General features: G+C 35.6%; 1 protein-coding gene across 2 annotated transcripts in view; it reads left to right on the top strand.

Annotated features, from left to right (window-relative positions):
* The window catches only part of CHN1 (chimerin 1), a 192,661-nt gene that overhangs the window by 63,203 nt on the left and 116,918 nt on the right, over positions 1-12,540 (top strand). For both annotated transcript variants that reach the window (XM_024122322.2, XM_055088681.1), the window contains exon 6: positions 1,695-1,808. In XM_024122322.2, the coding sequence (XP_023978090.1) occupies positions 1,695-1,808 (114 nt within the window). The remainder of the gene's footprint in view (positions 1-1,694; positions 1,809-12,540) is intronic.

Here is a 12,540-nt window from a genome sequence, read left to right as displayed (position 1 = left end):
CCACCCACCGCAAAAAAAAAAAAAAAAAAAAAAAAAAATCACCTATAATCCCATCATTCCCCAAATAAAATCATTTGTTTTTCATGGCTGAAGATCATATCAGATAAACAGTAATGTACATAACAAATATTTTTAAATTATCTAAAATTCTGTTTAAGTTTTCAGGACTCTTTTGTGTAGAACCTAGGTACTTAGGGGTTGAGGGGAACCACTGGTGTTCTTTATGGTTATACCATAATTTAGTCATTTCTCTGCTTTTGGCATATAGGTTGACTTTAAACGATAGTATTAAAAGTAACACCGTAAGAAATATCTTAGTGCATTAATCTTTTTCTGGGGTGGAAATTTTGGGTCAGCTGGTATGAATAGTTTTAAGAGTCTTTAAATACCACCATCAAGTTTTATTCCAAAATTTATTTCCTTGAATGAGATTTTCTTCTGAATTAATTGGGTTTTTAAAAACAAGGAGATATTAAATTTTACTAACTTTATTAGTTGGTGTCATGTAAACTTAAAATAATATACCAATGTGCTAATCTAATATATGTATTATTACCACAGATAGGTTACTATCTTCTTACTCTTACAGAATCAGACTGGACCTGGTTCTGAAAGATTGAGGAATTTAAGGAGATAAGAAATTCTAGGAGCCCATTGTTAAACCTCCTTGTTCTTATTGTCATGATTTGAGCGTATGTACTACAAACTGCTTTAAGACTTAAATTGAGAAAGGCCGAACCTTTCCCATGAGAAAAATTTCAAAAAGTTGCCACTTGAACCCTCGTAAAGTTCTTAAATTATTAAGGTGCCATTTCAGGGCCTTTTCAAAATATCATTCCAAATTCAAGGGACTGTTGGGTTTTTTGTACCTTTAAAAGCTATGGTCTCATGTGAGCAGGTGTTCAATTCAGTTTTCTTTGAGTTAATGAAAGGACATAATATATGTGTAAGTTCTTTATAAACTGAACATCACCATACGAATATAAGGTGGTTTTATATTTTTAATGTTAATCATTAGTTACCACTGATGTTTTTTAATTTTTCAGTGTTTTATGTCAGAATGTTATAGGTGAATCTACTGTGTTTGTATAAGGAGTGTGTTATTTTTGTTTACTCTTCTTCCTCCTTTTTTCTCTGTTAATCAAAAATAGGGTTTTATCAGGGAGTGAAAGCAAGTATTACAGTTGTTTGCTTTTGGCTTGAGTATGCAGTGATGCAGATTATGCACATTATTGAGCAATCATGCCAATTAAGGGCAACCCAGGGTACCTGGAAAATTGCCAACATAGACTCTGAGCCAAAATTTTTGGAGCAATGCCACTGGTGTGAAGAAAGGAAGTGGGACACATTGCTGAGTGTTTTTTAGCATGTCCATATGGTCAGGCAGCTACATAAGAAGGGAATTGTCCTCTTGAGAGAGGTGGTTGGTCTTCCGTAGATGGATGTGAATTTTGATTCTGTGATTGTTAAATGGATTGGAGAGCTACTTCGGTGCTGTTCTTGTCACCACAGAGAAGCTGGCCCTGGGCCAGGCCCAGAGAAACACAAGCATAGTTAAACCCAACTGCTCCCCTTCAATTTTATGGCAGTACTTTGTCTAGAAAACAACAAGAGAAGGTGGGAGGTTTTGTTTTATCTTGTTTTATTGAAAAAGGTGGAAAGCATGCAGTTTCTGAATTGACTTTGTTTCTTAGGTTTCATGGCATGATCTCCCGAGAAGCGGCAGACCAGCTCTTGAGTGTAGCTGAGGGGAGCTACCTCATTCGGGAGAGCCAGCGCCAGCCAGGAACCTACACTTTGGCTTTAAGGTTGGTCATGGACCTGTAATTATAACTGTGCCTCCTTTAAAACCCTCTTAATAGAGGGCTTTAAATTTTAAAAGCATCCAGCATGTAATTGAATTGGTTCTTGTTTTCTTGGGACCTAATTACCATTTTAATAGCTTTGAGACTCTTAAAAGTTCCTCATGAATGGTAGACTCAGTAATTAAGAACTGAAAAACTTTTAAGGCATTTTTATTGTAGCTGCTTTCTTCTGTTTCATCTTACCCATTCCCTCCCATCTGTCCTGCTGTATCAGCTCCCATCTATTTCTTGAATAAGAAAAGGAACTAAAGAGAAAAGACCTTTGTAACTCGTAAAATTAAAGCCGATGTCATTTCTCTTGGGTTGGCTTTTGGTTCAAGCAGCTTTCCTTGGGAACTCCTGACTCTTTCCTATCTACTGAACTTTGCCTAGTATTTTGCCTGTTCTTAGCTTATAGCACAGTGGCCAGAAACAAGTAATTCCATTAACACTGCAATAATAACAGAACAGTAATACAATAGCACACTTATCCATTGGGCTAACCTCCTGCCAGGACTCTAACCTCATTTAATCTTCACAACAGGTCTAGGATGTGTGTACAATTTCTATCTCCACTTTACAGATAAGGAAACAGAGGACCCAGAGGTTGAATAACTTGGCCAAGGTTATACATTTAATAATTCGTGTAGCTGGTATTTGAACCCAGACAATTTGGCTTCAGAGTCTATGCTCTTAATCACTCTACATTGCTGCCTCTCTAGAGGCTTGGAATAATTACCCATTGTCTTTGTTCATTCCTTCATTTGTTCATTCATGCATTCATTTATGCATTGTTTGGAAAAGATTTAAAAGTAGAAACTTTGAAGAAAGAGGTCAAAGAAATAACATTTCTTTTGGTAGCCACAGAGAGAGAAGAGAAAGGTAATATTATTGCTTAGGACTCTGATATGACCACGTCCAACTCCTTCTCCAATCACTTATGCCTAGGTGAGTGAGCAGGGACTGTTCTTACTCCCATCCACCAGATTTATTGTTAATCTTTCTGGCAAAAGAATGGTATAATTCAGTATTTCTTCATGCTGAGTTCTGAATCAATAGCATACTTGGACAATAGAACTTGTTAACAGGAGTTCATGGAAATCTGCTTTTATGGAAAATTATGAAGCGTAAATCTCCCTTCAATTACTTAATTATGTTGCTTTTTCAGGTTTAAATTTCGGTATATAGGGGAAAAAATCTGGGCTGAGAATTTAAATACATATTCATTTTGCCACTAAATGAGCTAGACGACTAATTTGGAGCAAATCACAGGTATTCTTGAAGCCAGCTGCTTCATCTTTCTGTTCCTAACATTTTATAATTCTAGGATTCTACAATACCACATATCCAAATAGGTGGTCATCTGAGTGTCTGGGGTAGATAAGCCTTGATGTACAGGCTAGTGGGCCAAAGTAAGCAAGAAGGAGGTGAGGTGAAAAGAAAGAAAGCAATCAGTATACTCTCTTCCTTTTCCCTTTGTTGCCGTCTCCCCACCTTCTTCTGAGATCACTGGAATTTTAACTCAGTTTTGCCTCATTGCAAACTTCAGGTACTTTCTATCATACTACATCGCCTCATAATGTGGTTATCACGCTGTTTTTTACTGAATAACACCAGCAAACGCCCTAGGGCCAAGGATTCAATGTGAAGAAAAGTAGCACCCAGATCTTCCAAACTCTTCCTCATTCCCACCCTCTCACCCTCTCTCCTGTTACTCATGACTTTATAATCACTCATTGTCCACTTTGGCCCAGGAAATCCTAGAATTGCATTGAAGAATAGAGCAACATGGGTTTGATGAGAGTGCTTTTAATGTATAGGTCTGGGGTAACATGCAGCTTTCCTTTTGTTTTTGAAAATCATCATAAAGTTTTTACATGGAAAAGAAATAGTGAGTAAAAGGGCTTGTAGTGGAGGTAGGGAATTTGTGAGTACGCATCGTGAGTAATTTACATGCTGAAGTATGATTTTCTTTGTTTTGAACTAGATGTATGGCAGGGAAGTGTTAAACAGAATGTGAAATAGAAGTTGTATTGATATATCTATTAATCTCATCTGATATTCCCCATTTCAACTAATGATTCTCCCAGTTAACATCAGTCTGTTTTTAACAGAATGCATGATCCACTGGGGTAGGGAGGCAGTTTGAATTTACAGCCATCAGTGTTTATTATGCATTTACTGTGTTAAACAGAGGCCCTAAAATTAGGAATAAGTCCTTGATTTCAAGTTGTTCCATAGTCACCTCAGCCTCACAGTATGTCCAAAACTGAACTCATCAGTTTTCCTCCCAAACATGCTGTAACACCTGTATCCCTTTAATAGCTGGTGACACTGTTACTTAGCCAGTTCACAAGACCAAAAGCAAGACATCATTTTTCTTTTCTCTTAGTTCTATTTTAAGATGTTTGTAGGCCTGGCCTTATTCATTTAGAGGCCTCCATCTTACACCATATCAAACACTATATCCCATATCAAATATATATATTTTGCTGTTAACTTCGTTTTTTAAAATATAAATTGCTTTTGAAATTAACTTTAGATTTCCTTTTATGTTTTGGAGCCACACCTTTTTTTTCATATTTTATACCTTTTCATAGACTCTGGAAAGCCCAAGGTACTGTACCTATATTATCTAATGGTTAAAAGAACTTTTTCTTTTTGCTCATCTCACACAGCCAAGCCCAACAATCTTTTATTTCTTAAGTAATTTTCAAAATTTCCCCTTCTTTTCAATCAACCCACCTCCTGGATTAGTTTCATGAGGAATTTACCTGTATCCAGCCTTATCCCCTCTAATGTATCTTCCATGGTATCATGAGTGATCCATCTTAAAATCTGATGCAGTGATCAGCAAAGTCATAATGTTGAGTAGGACACAAGGTTTCAAAGGCCACACCTCCCTCTGTCACTGGCATCTCCCCCATACCTGGGGAAGCCTAAACTTTACTGATGATCTTTGTGTATAATGTGAGGTATAAGTTTGGCAAGGATGTATTGTATGTGTAGTGTCACAGTATCAATTTTTTTGCAGTCAGCAAGGAGATTTTCATTGCATGGCGTGGAAGGTCATCTGTGGTTGACATCTCACTTTCTTCTTCACCATCATCTTCTCTTACACGCCATCTCAGCCTGAATTTCTAGCCAGGCCTTGTCCTGCTTTTCTGCCTTGCCCATGTGGACCCCTTGGTTCAGAAAAAATGATTGTCGCTCAGTCTTTTATACAATGAAACACTAGACAGACATCCACATAGTTGGAGTGTGCAGTTGAAGTTAAGATGCTCTCCCAGGCACTAGATTATACCTCATGAAGCATGAAGTGTTTCCTATGACTGGGATTTTCTGTATGTTGATTTTGACAACATTTGTATTAGTTATAGTTTAATGAGGTATCATGGCATGTATTAGCTGCAGGTAACCTAAAATAATTTAAGAAGTTTTGTAGAAAACATTTTTCTTTGTATTTTTCATAGTTTTAGAACTAATTCTTTTAAAAAAAATTTTTATGTCATTCTATAAGTTTTCTCACTAGAAGGAAAAATTGTTCAGTGTTGTACATATGGAGTGGCAAGTGAAAAAGATAGGACTGTGCATGTTTTGTATTATCCTTTTTATTAAATGTTAAGTGTATACAAAAGAATAGTTATAAGAAATATAAAATTATTAAATATCATGATACTATAACTGTAGGTTTATTCATCATAAATTATTTCCTGAATTTTCCAAATTTTTTTTCCTCTGAGCGTCTCACTTCCTGACTTTCATCTCTCTGAACTTCAATTTGGACACTTTCTATTGACCTGTCTTCCAGTCCACTAGTCCTTTGGTCTGCTCTTTTTTTTTTTTTTTTTTTTTTGTGGTACGCGGGCCTCTCACTGTTGTGGCCTCTCCCGTTGCGGAGCACCGGCTCCGGAAGCACAGGCTCAGCGGCCATGGCTCACGGACCCAGCCGCTCCGCGGCATGTGGGATCTTCCCAGACCGGGGCACAAACCCGTGTCCCCTGCATCGGCAGGCGGACTCGCAACCACTGCGCTACCAGGGAAGCCCTCTGCTCTTTTTGATTGTCTGTAAATCCATTCATTGAGTTCCTAATTTCATATACTGTGTTATTTAGTTCCAGAAATTCCATTTACTTTTTTTTTAAGATTCTAATCCTCTGATGAAATTGTTTCCTGCATTTTCTCCATCTTTTCCTATATATTCTTGAACAATAACCTATCAAAACAGTTGTTCACTCTAAGTAACTGTTAGAATTACGTAAGCACCCCATGAATTCTTGGAAATAGTGAAATAAGAAGGTGAAAAGACTAGTGGAGAGCTAGTGTAAGTGATCATGTGAAATGACCTTTTAAATATTTGGTATCTGTTTTCTCATTGCCACCACTGTACCTGATAAGAATCTGGTTCTTATCAGATAAAAATCTGGTTTTCTTTTCCTGTTTTAAAAGAAGGAAGAAGGTTGGAGTGAGGAGGGAAAATGGATACCAGTTACACAGTATAGCGCAGGTAACTGCATCATCAAAAACAACAGCACATCATCCCAAAATATTTACTTTGTAACTATGAAAATAGGAATTTTCTTCACATGGTAGAAACCATAGCAAAATCAAATAAAAGAGAACCTGTTATAAAAGAGAACCCATACAGATTGCAAACATCAGTAAGAAATAATATTACATATGATTTAGGAGCTTTTATTGAGCTTTTGAATTCTGCCAGATATTATCCAATGGGTCAAAAAGGAAGACATTTAAGCTGCCTCATAAAGGTAGAATATAGGTTTGCCAGGTAGAAGGATAGGATGTGATTATAAAAAAACAAGCATTTTGGGAAGAAGAAAAAGCCAAGGAAGGAATATATAGAACAGCATGGAACATTTGGTGTATGGCAGGCTGCTAGGACTCGGGGGTGCAGGAAGTTTTAGCAGTAAGTGTGCCAGGAAAGGCTGGTATTTCATGCTTAAGAATTTGGACTTTATCTGTAGGAAATGGGAGTCACTGAAGACTTTTAATAGAAGAGAGTAATGGTTGAACATTTGTAATTTTAAAAGATCATTGTGGGAGCAATAAGAATAAATAAGTGGATAGGGTGGTGGGAATTAAGTTTTACCAGAATTATTTGATAATTAATTTAGTAAGTAGTTTTCCTTGGGCAATGGAAAAGTGATCTTTAAAAGAGATTCTAGATACCTTATAGATTTTAAAGGGTTCCCTTTGAGGAGAAATGTTAACTTCAAATTTGGCAACTCTAGGGACATTTCTGTTGAGTCTGACTCATTTTAGCTTCTCTAAACTTGGAGAAGGGCAAGATGACACACGTGTAAGAGTCTTGATAATCTCCAAGTCCTGTGTCTAGATATTCCAGAACAGATTTTGGAAATATTCTAGAGAATGTTTCATACCCACAGTGCTTGGCACTTACTGTTGGTTTTATGCTGACCATAATGATAAGAATTATTTTGAAAAATTTTAGGTACTGGAAAACAAATGAGAATTTAAAAACTGAGAAAGTGTGATGTTTGGACATATATTTTCTTTAAACAATATTTCTTATTTGATATGTTCTGAAGTATACCCTATGTTAATCTACAAAATAAAATTCACTATACAGGACAGTATGTGGAGTATCATACTATTTAATATACGTGTGTGTGTGTGTGTGTGTGTCTGTATGTATGTATAGGGTATATATGTAAGTAGACAGCTGTCTAAAAGAATGATTGCCTGTGTTCATAGTGTTGTCTCTGAGTTTGAACTTAAAGGTGATTTTTACTTCTCTGTACCTTTCTAAGTTGCCTGATTTTTTTTTCACAATGCCACGTGTATCATTTTTACAATCAAACAAAAAAATCAATAGGGTTATTTTCATTTTGGGAAAAATTGAAGACACTAACTGCAACCTTGGGTCAAAGTGAAAGACAGTACCTCCTAAATCTTTGAAGATAGGACTCCAAGTGAAATGTGTCACCTTATTTAAATCATTGATCAGAAGGAGAGGGACAGCCTTGGGGGCAATAGAAAGGGAAGTCACAGAGGTGTGTTCTAGAGTCCAGGGTCTGTGGGAGAGGGGAGTCTTGACCAACATTGGCAGTTCTATCTCTAGTATGGAGATGCTCATAAAAGAACTGTGTGAGTCTCCCTGCCACTAACCATAATCAATTGGGTTTCTTTGATGCAGTATCTCTCAGAGCCTGTGAGCATATTTAATAGAACTATGCTGCATTTCCCAAACTCATTTGATTATGAGACCCTCTTTTTGTGGAATCTCTCTGTGAAACACTCTTTGAGAAATAGTCTATTAAACGTTCGATTCACTCAGTTCCTCTTGCTCTGGACTCCATGTTCACCAAGTAACTTTCTTTTCTTTTTTTTTTTTTTGAGGGTCTTTTTTTTTTTTTGAGGGTCTTTTTAAACTAGTTTAAAAATTGAAATATAGTTAATTTACAATGTTGTGTTAGTTTCAGGTGGACAGCAAAGTGAGTCAGTTTTATATATATACATATATATATTCTTTTTCAGATTCTTTTTCATTATAAATTATTACATGATATTGAATATAGTTCCCTGTGCAATACAGTAGGTCCTTGTTGTTTATCTGTTTTATATATAGTAGTGCATATATGTTAATCCCAAACTCCTAATTTATCTCCCCCCACAGCCCCCACTATCCCCTTTGGTGACCATAAGTTTGTTTCTATGTCTGTGAGTCTATTTTTTTTTGTAAATAATTTCATTTGTATCATTTTTTTAGATTCCACATATAAGTGATATCATATGATATTAGTCTTTCTCTGTCTGACTTACTTCAAATCTATCCTGTTCCATTATCTATATGTCTGTTTTTGTGCCAGTACCATACTGTTTCGATTACTGTAGCTTTGTAGTATAGTCGGAAGTCAGGGAGCCTGATTCCTACAGCTCCATTCTTCTTTCTCAAGATTGCTTTGGCTATATGGGGTCTTTTGTGTTTCTGTACAAATTTAAAAATTTTTTGTTCTAGTTCTGTGAAAAATGCCATTGGTATTTTGATAGGGATTGTATTGAATCTGTAGATTGCCTTGGGTAGTATGGTCATTTTAACAATGCTGATTCTTCTAATCCAAGAACATGGTATACTTTTCCATCTGTTTGTGTCATTTTAAATTTCTTTCATTGTATCTTACAGTTTTCAGAGTACAGGTCTTTTGCTTCCTTAGCTAGGTTTATTCCTAGGTATTTTATTCTTTTTGATACAGTGGTAAATGGGATTGTTTCCTTAATTTCTCTTCCTTATATTTTGTCATTAGTGTATAGATGCAGGATTTCTGTAGATTAGTTTTGTGTCCAGCAACTTTACTGAATTCATTGATGAGCTCTAGTAGTTTTCTGGTAGCATCTTTAGGATTTTCTGTGTATAGCATCATGTCATCTGTGAACAGTGACAGTTTTTACTTCTTCTTTTCCAATTTGGATTCCTTTTATATCTTTTTCCTCTCTGATTACTGTGGCTAGGACTTCCAAAACTATGTTGACTATAATTGACCAGAGTGGGCCTCCTTATCTTGTTCCTGATCTTAGAGGAAATGCTTTCAGCTTTTCACCATTGACTATGATGTTAGCTGTGGGTTTGTCATATATGGCCTTTATTATGTTGAGGTATGTTTCCTGTATGCCCACTTTCTGAAGAGTTTTTTTTTTTAATCATAAATGGATGTTGAATTTTATCAAAAGCTTTTTCTAATCTTTTGAGATGATCATATGGTTTTTATTCTTCAATTTGTTAATGTGGTGTATCACATTGATTGATTTGTGGATATTGAAGAATCTTTGCATCCCTGGGATAAATCCCACTTGATCATGATGTATGATCCTTTTAATGTACTGTTGGAGTTGTTTTGCTAGTATTTTGTTGAGGATTTTTACGTCTGTAGTTATCAGTGATGTTGGCCTGTAATTTTCTCTTTTTGTGATATCCTTGCCTGGTTTTGGTATCGGTGATGGTGGCCTCATAGAATGTAACTTTCTGATTAATGGCTTCTGATGTGGTTCATCTACAGGGAGAAAAAACTTAAAATGTATAGGCTGACTCTTAAGAGCCTTTGAGTTATTTCTCACTTTCAGTTAATAAATTAGAATTAAATGTTGGGAGTAAAGGGGAGAAAAGAAGGATAAAAATTTACCAGGTTTCTTCTGTTTGGTAAGTCAGATAGACACCCTCCCCATTTTTTTTCTTTTTTTTTCCGACCCCTTTTTGATAAATGAACCTAAAAGACTTCTTGTTAAAGTGTTCAATTGATAGAGGAAAAAAATTTTAAGACCTAGTTACCTCACCAATTCTTTTTCTTCCTGTTGTCTGATTTTTTTCCCTGTACCAAAAAAGGTTTACCTCCTATCCTAAGAGTGTTCTGAAACATGTGCTTATGGCAAATAAGCACTGTTTCTATGTATTAACAAAAATGCAGCCTTTTTCTTTTTTTCTAACTTTATTCCCAAGCTTGGCTTTTGCATGTGTTGTATCTTAGTCTTTTTTTAAAACTTTTCCCTTCTTTTAGTTATAAATAACATACCAATTCACCCATTTAAAGTGTACAAATCAGTGGTTTTTAGTGCATTCACAAAGTTATGCGCCATAATCAATCTTAGAACATTTAATCACCCTAAAAAGAAACTCCATACCCATTTACAGTCATTTCCCATTTCTCCCAAACCTCCCAGCCTCAGGTAACCATTAACCTACTTTTTTATCTCTGTAGATTTATACATCCTGGATGTTTCATAAAAGTGGAATTGTGTATAATATATGTTCTTTTGTGAGTGGCTTTCCCTTAGCATATTTCCAAGGTTCATCCATATTGTTGCACATATCACTACTTTATTTCTTTTTATTAATAAATAATATTTGAATACTGTTCCAGTATTTGGATATGTATCATATTTTGCTTATCCATTCATCAGTTGATGGACATTGAGTTGTTTCCACTTTCTGGCTATTATGAATAATGCTACTATGAATAATGCTGTGTACAAAGCTTTGTGTGTACATATGTTTTTATTTCTCGTGGGTATATACCTAGGAGTGAAATTGCTGGATCATATTGTAACTCTGTGTTTAATATTTTGAGGAGCTGCCAAATTTTTTTCCAAAGTGGTTTTACCATTTTACAATCCCACCAGCAATGTGTGAGGGTTCTAATTTCTCCACTCCTCGCCAATACCTGTTATCGTGTCTTTGATTTAAACAGTGGGTGTGACATCCTAGTGGGTGTGAAGTGGTATCTTATTGTGGTTTTGATTTGAACTTTACTCTCGAATGGTACTTCATTTTTCAGATTTTATGCACAGCATGGTTTTTATTAACTGATGTTCTTTCTATTCAAACTTCAGTTCCCTCTCAGAAAGTATGCATCTATAGCAATGGGTTTAAAGCAGAAGGTAGAGAAATCAAAAAAGCGGATTTCAAGATATTTTTGGGTTTTGCATTTTTAAGGCACAGCATAAGGCAGATTCCACCAAGCAGTTCTTTTAGGGTGGAATTGAGTTTCAAGTACATTTTCTGGCTAATCAACAGGAACTTTGATATAGGAGATAAAATTCCAACTGTCTGGCTGTCTACTCTGAAAGAGAAACTGGAATCTGACTTGTATATCTACTTTAAGGTGCAGTAGGAGACATACCAGGTTCTTTTAATGTAAGGTCTATTTCTTGGTAACCAGAGACAGCTCCAGAATGTCTTAATAATGTGCCTCCTTTCCTATGAACGAGTTGCGTACCCACGTATTTTATTAATGGGCCTACTGGTTTTATACATATGATAATAGTTAATGTTTACTGAATATTTACTGTGTCATGCACTGTGGTAAATACCTTATGTGAATTATCTTTCAGTATTTTCTAATGCTTTTTCATGTTGTGGCACCCATTGAAAATTATGCTGTTACGTGGCACACTGAGAGTAAATGCAGAGAGCTGACTGTGGCCAAATGTAGCCAGCGCCAGGACTTGAGCTGCATCAGACTGTCCCGGCCTCTGAAAGGGCTGACAGATTTGATATCGTGTAGCCTCTAACCTCTGTTCCTGACAAACAGGTTGGAAAACTCAGTTTTATCTACAAAATAAGCCCATGGAGTAGATACTATATTTTCTGCGTTTTACAAGAAAACTGAGGCTTAACTTGCTCAAGAACAAAAAGCTAAGAAACAGAAAATATAACCTGTTAACAACATCCAAAATAATAATAAAACATGTAGCACTATGTAAGTTGAAAAGGGGTGCAGCACAAAAGTAAACCCTTAGCTTTTAAGTCAATGAGTTTTTAATAAAGATTTTTAAGTTATCAATACAGTACCATTTTTATAAAGCAGATAAACCTTTGTTTAAAGCCTTTAAGGATGAGATTTACTCCAACTAATCCTCAAGGGTTAACTTTCCACCCCTCTCCCCGCAAAAAGGGAAAAGCCAAATTAAGTATATGTAAAGTTTAATTATTTAAGCTAAAATTACATTATACAATCATTTGGTGATCATATGTGCTTATAAAAATAACTTTGTAGTGAGTTTGGACAACTTTTCAGAGAAAAACAGCAATAATAATCTGTAAAAATAATAGTATACTTGCATCCATGTCATTTATCACATCTCTATTATGACTATGTAAACAATACATGGCTGTTGTAAAAAAATATTTATTTCAAATAAGAGAATTGTATATAATGATAAA

This window comes from Physeter macrocephalus, chromosome 2 (genome assembly GCF_002837175.3).
Source record: "Physeter macrocephalus isolate SW-GA chromosome 2, ASM283717v5, whole genome shotgun sequence".
In the NCBI taxonomy this organism is placed as follows: Eukaryota; Metazoa; Chordata; class Mammalia; order Artiodactyla; family Physeteridae; genus Physeter; species Physeter macrocephalus.
Note: the sequence above shows the minus strand (reverse complement) of the source record. Positions and strands in the feature narration are given on the sequence as shown.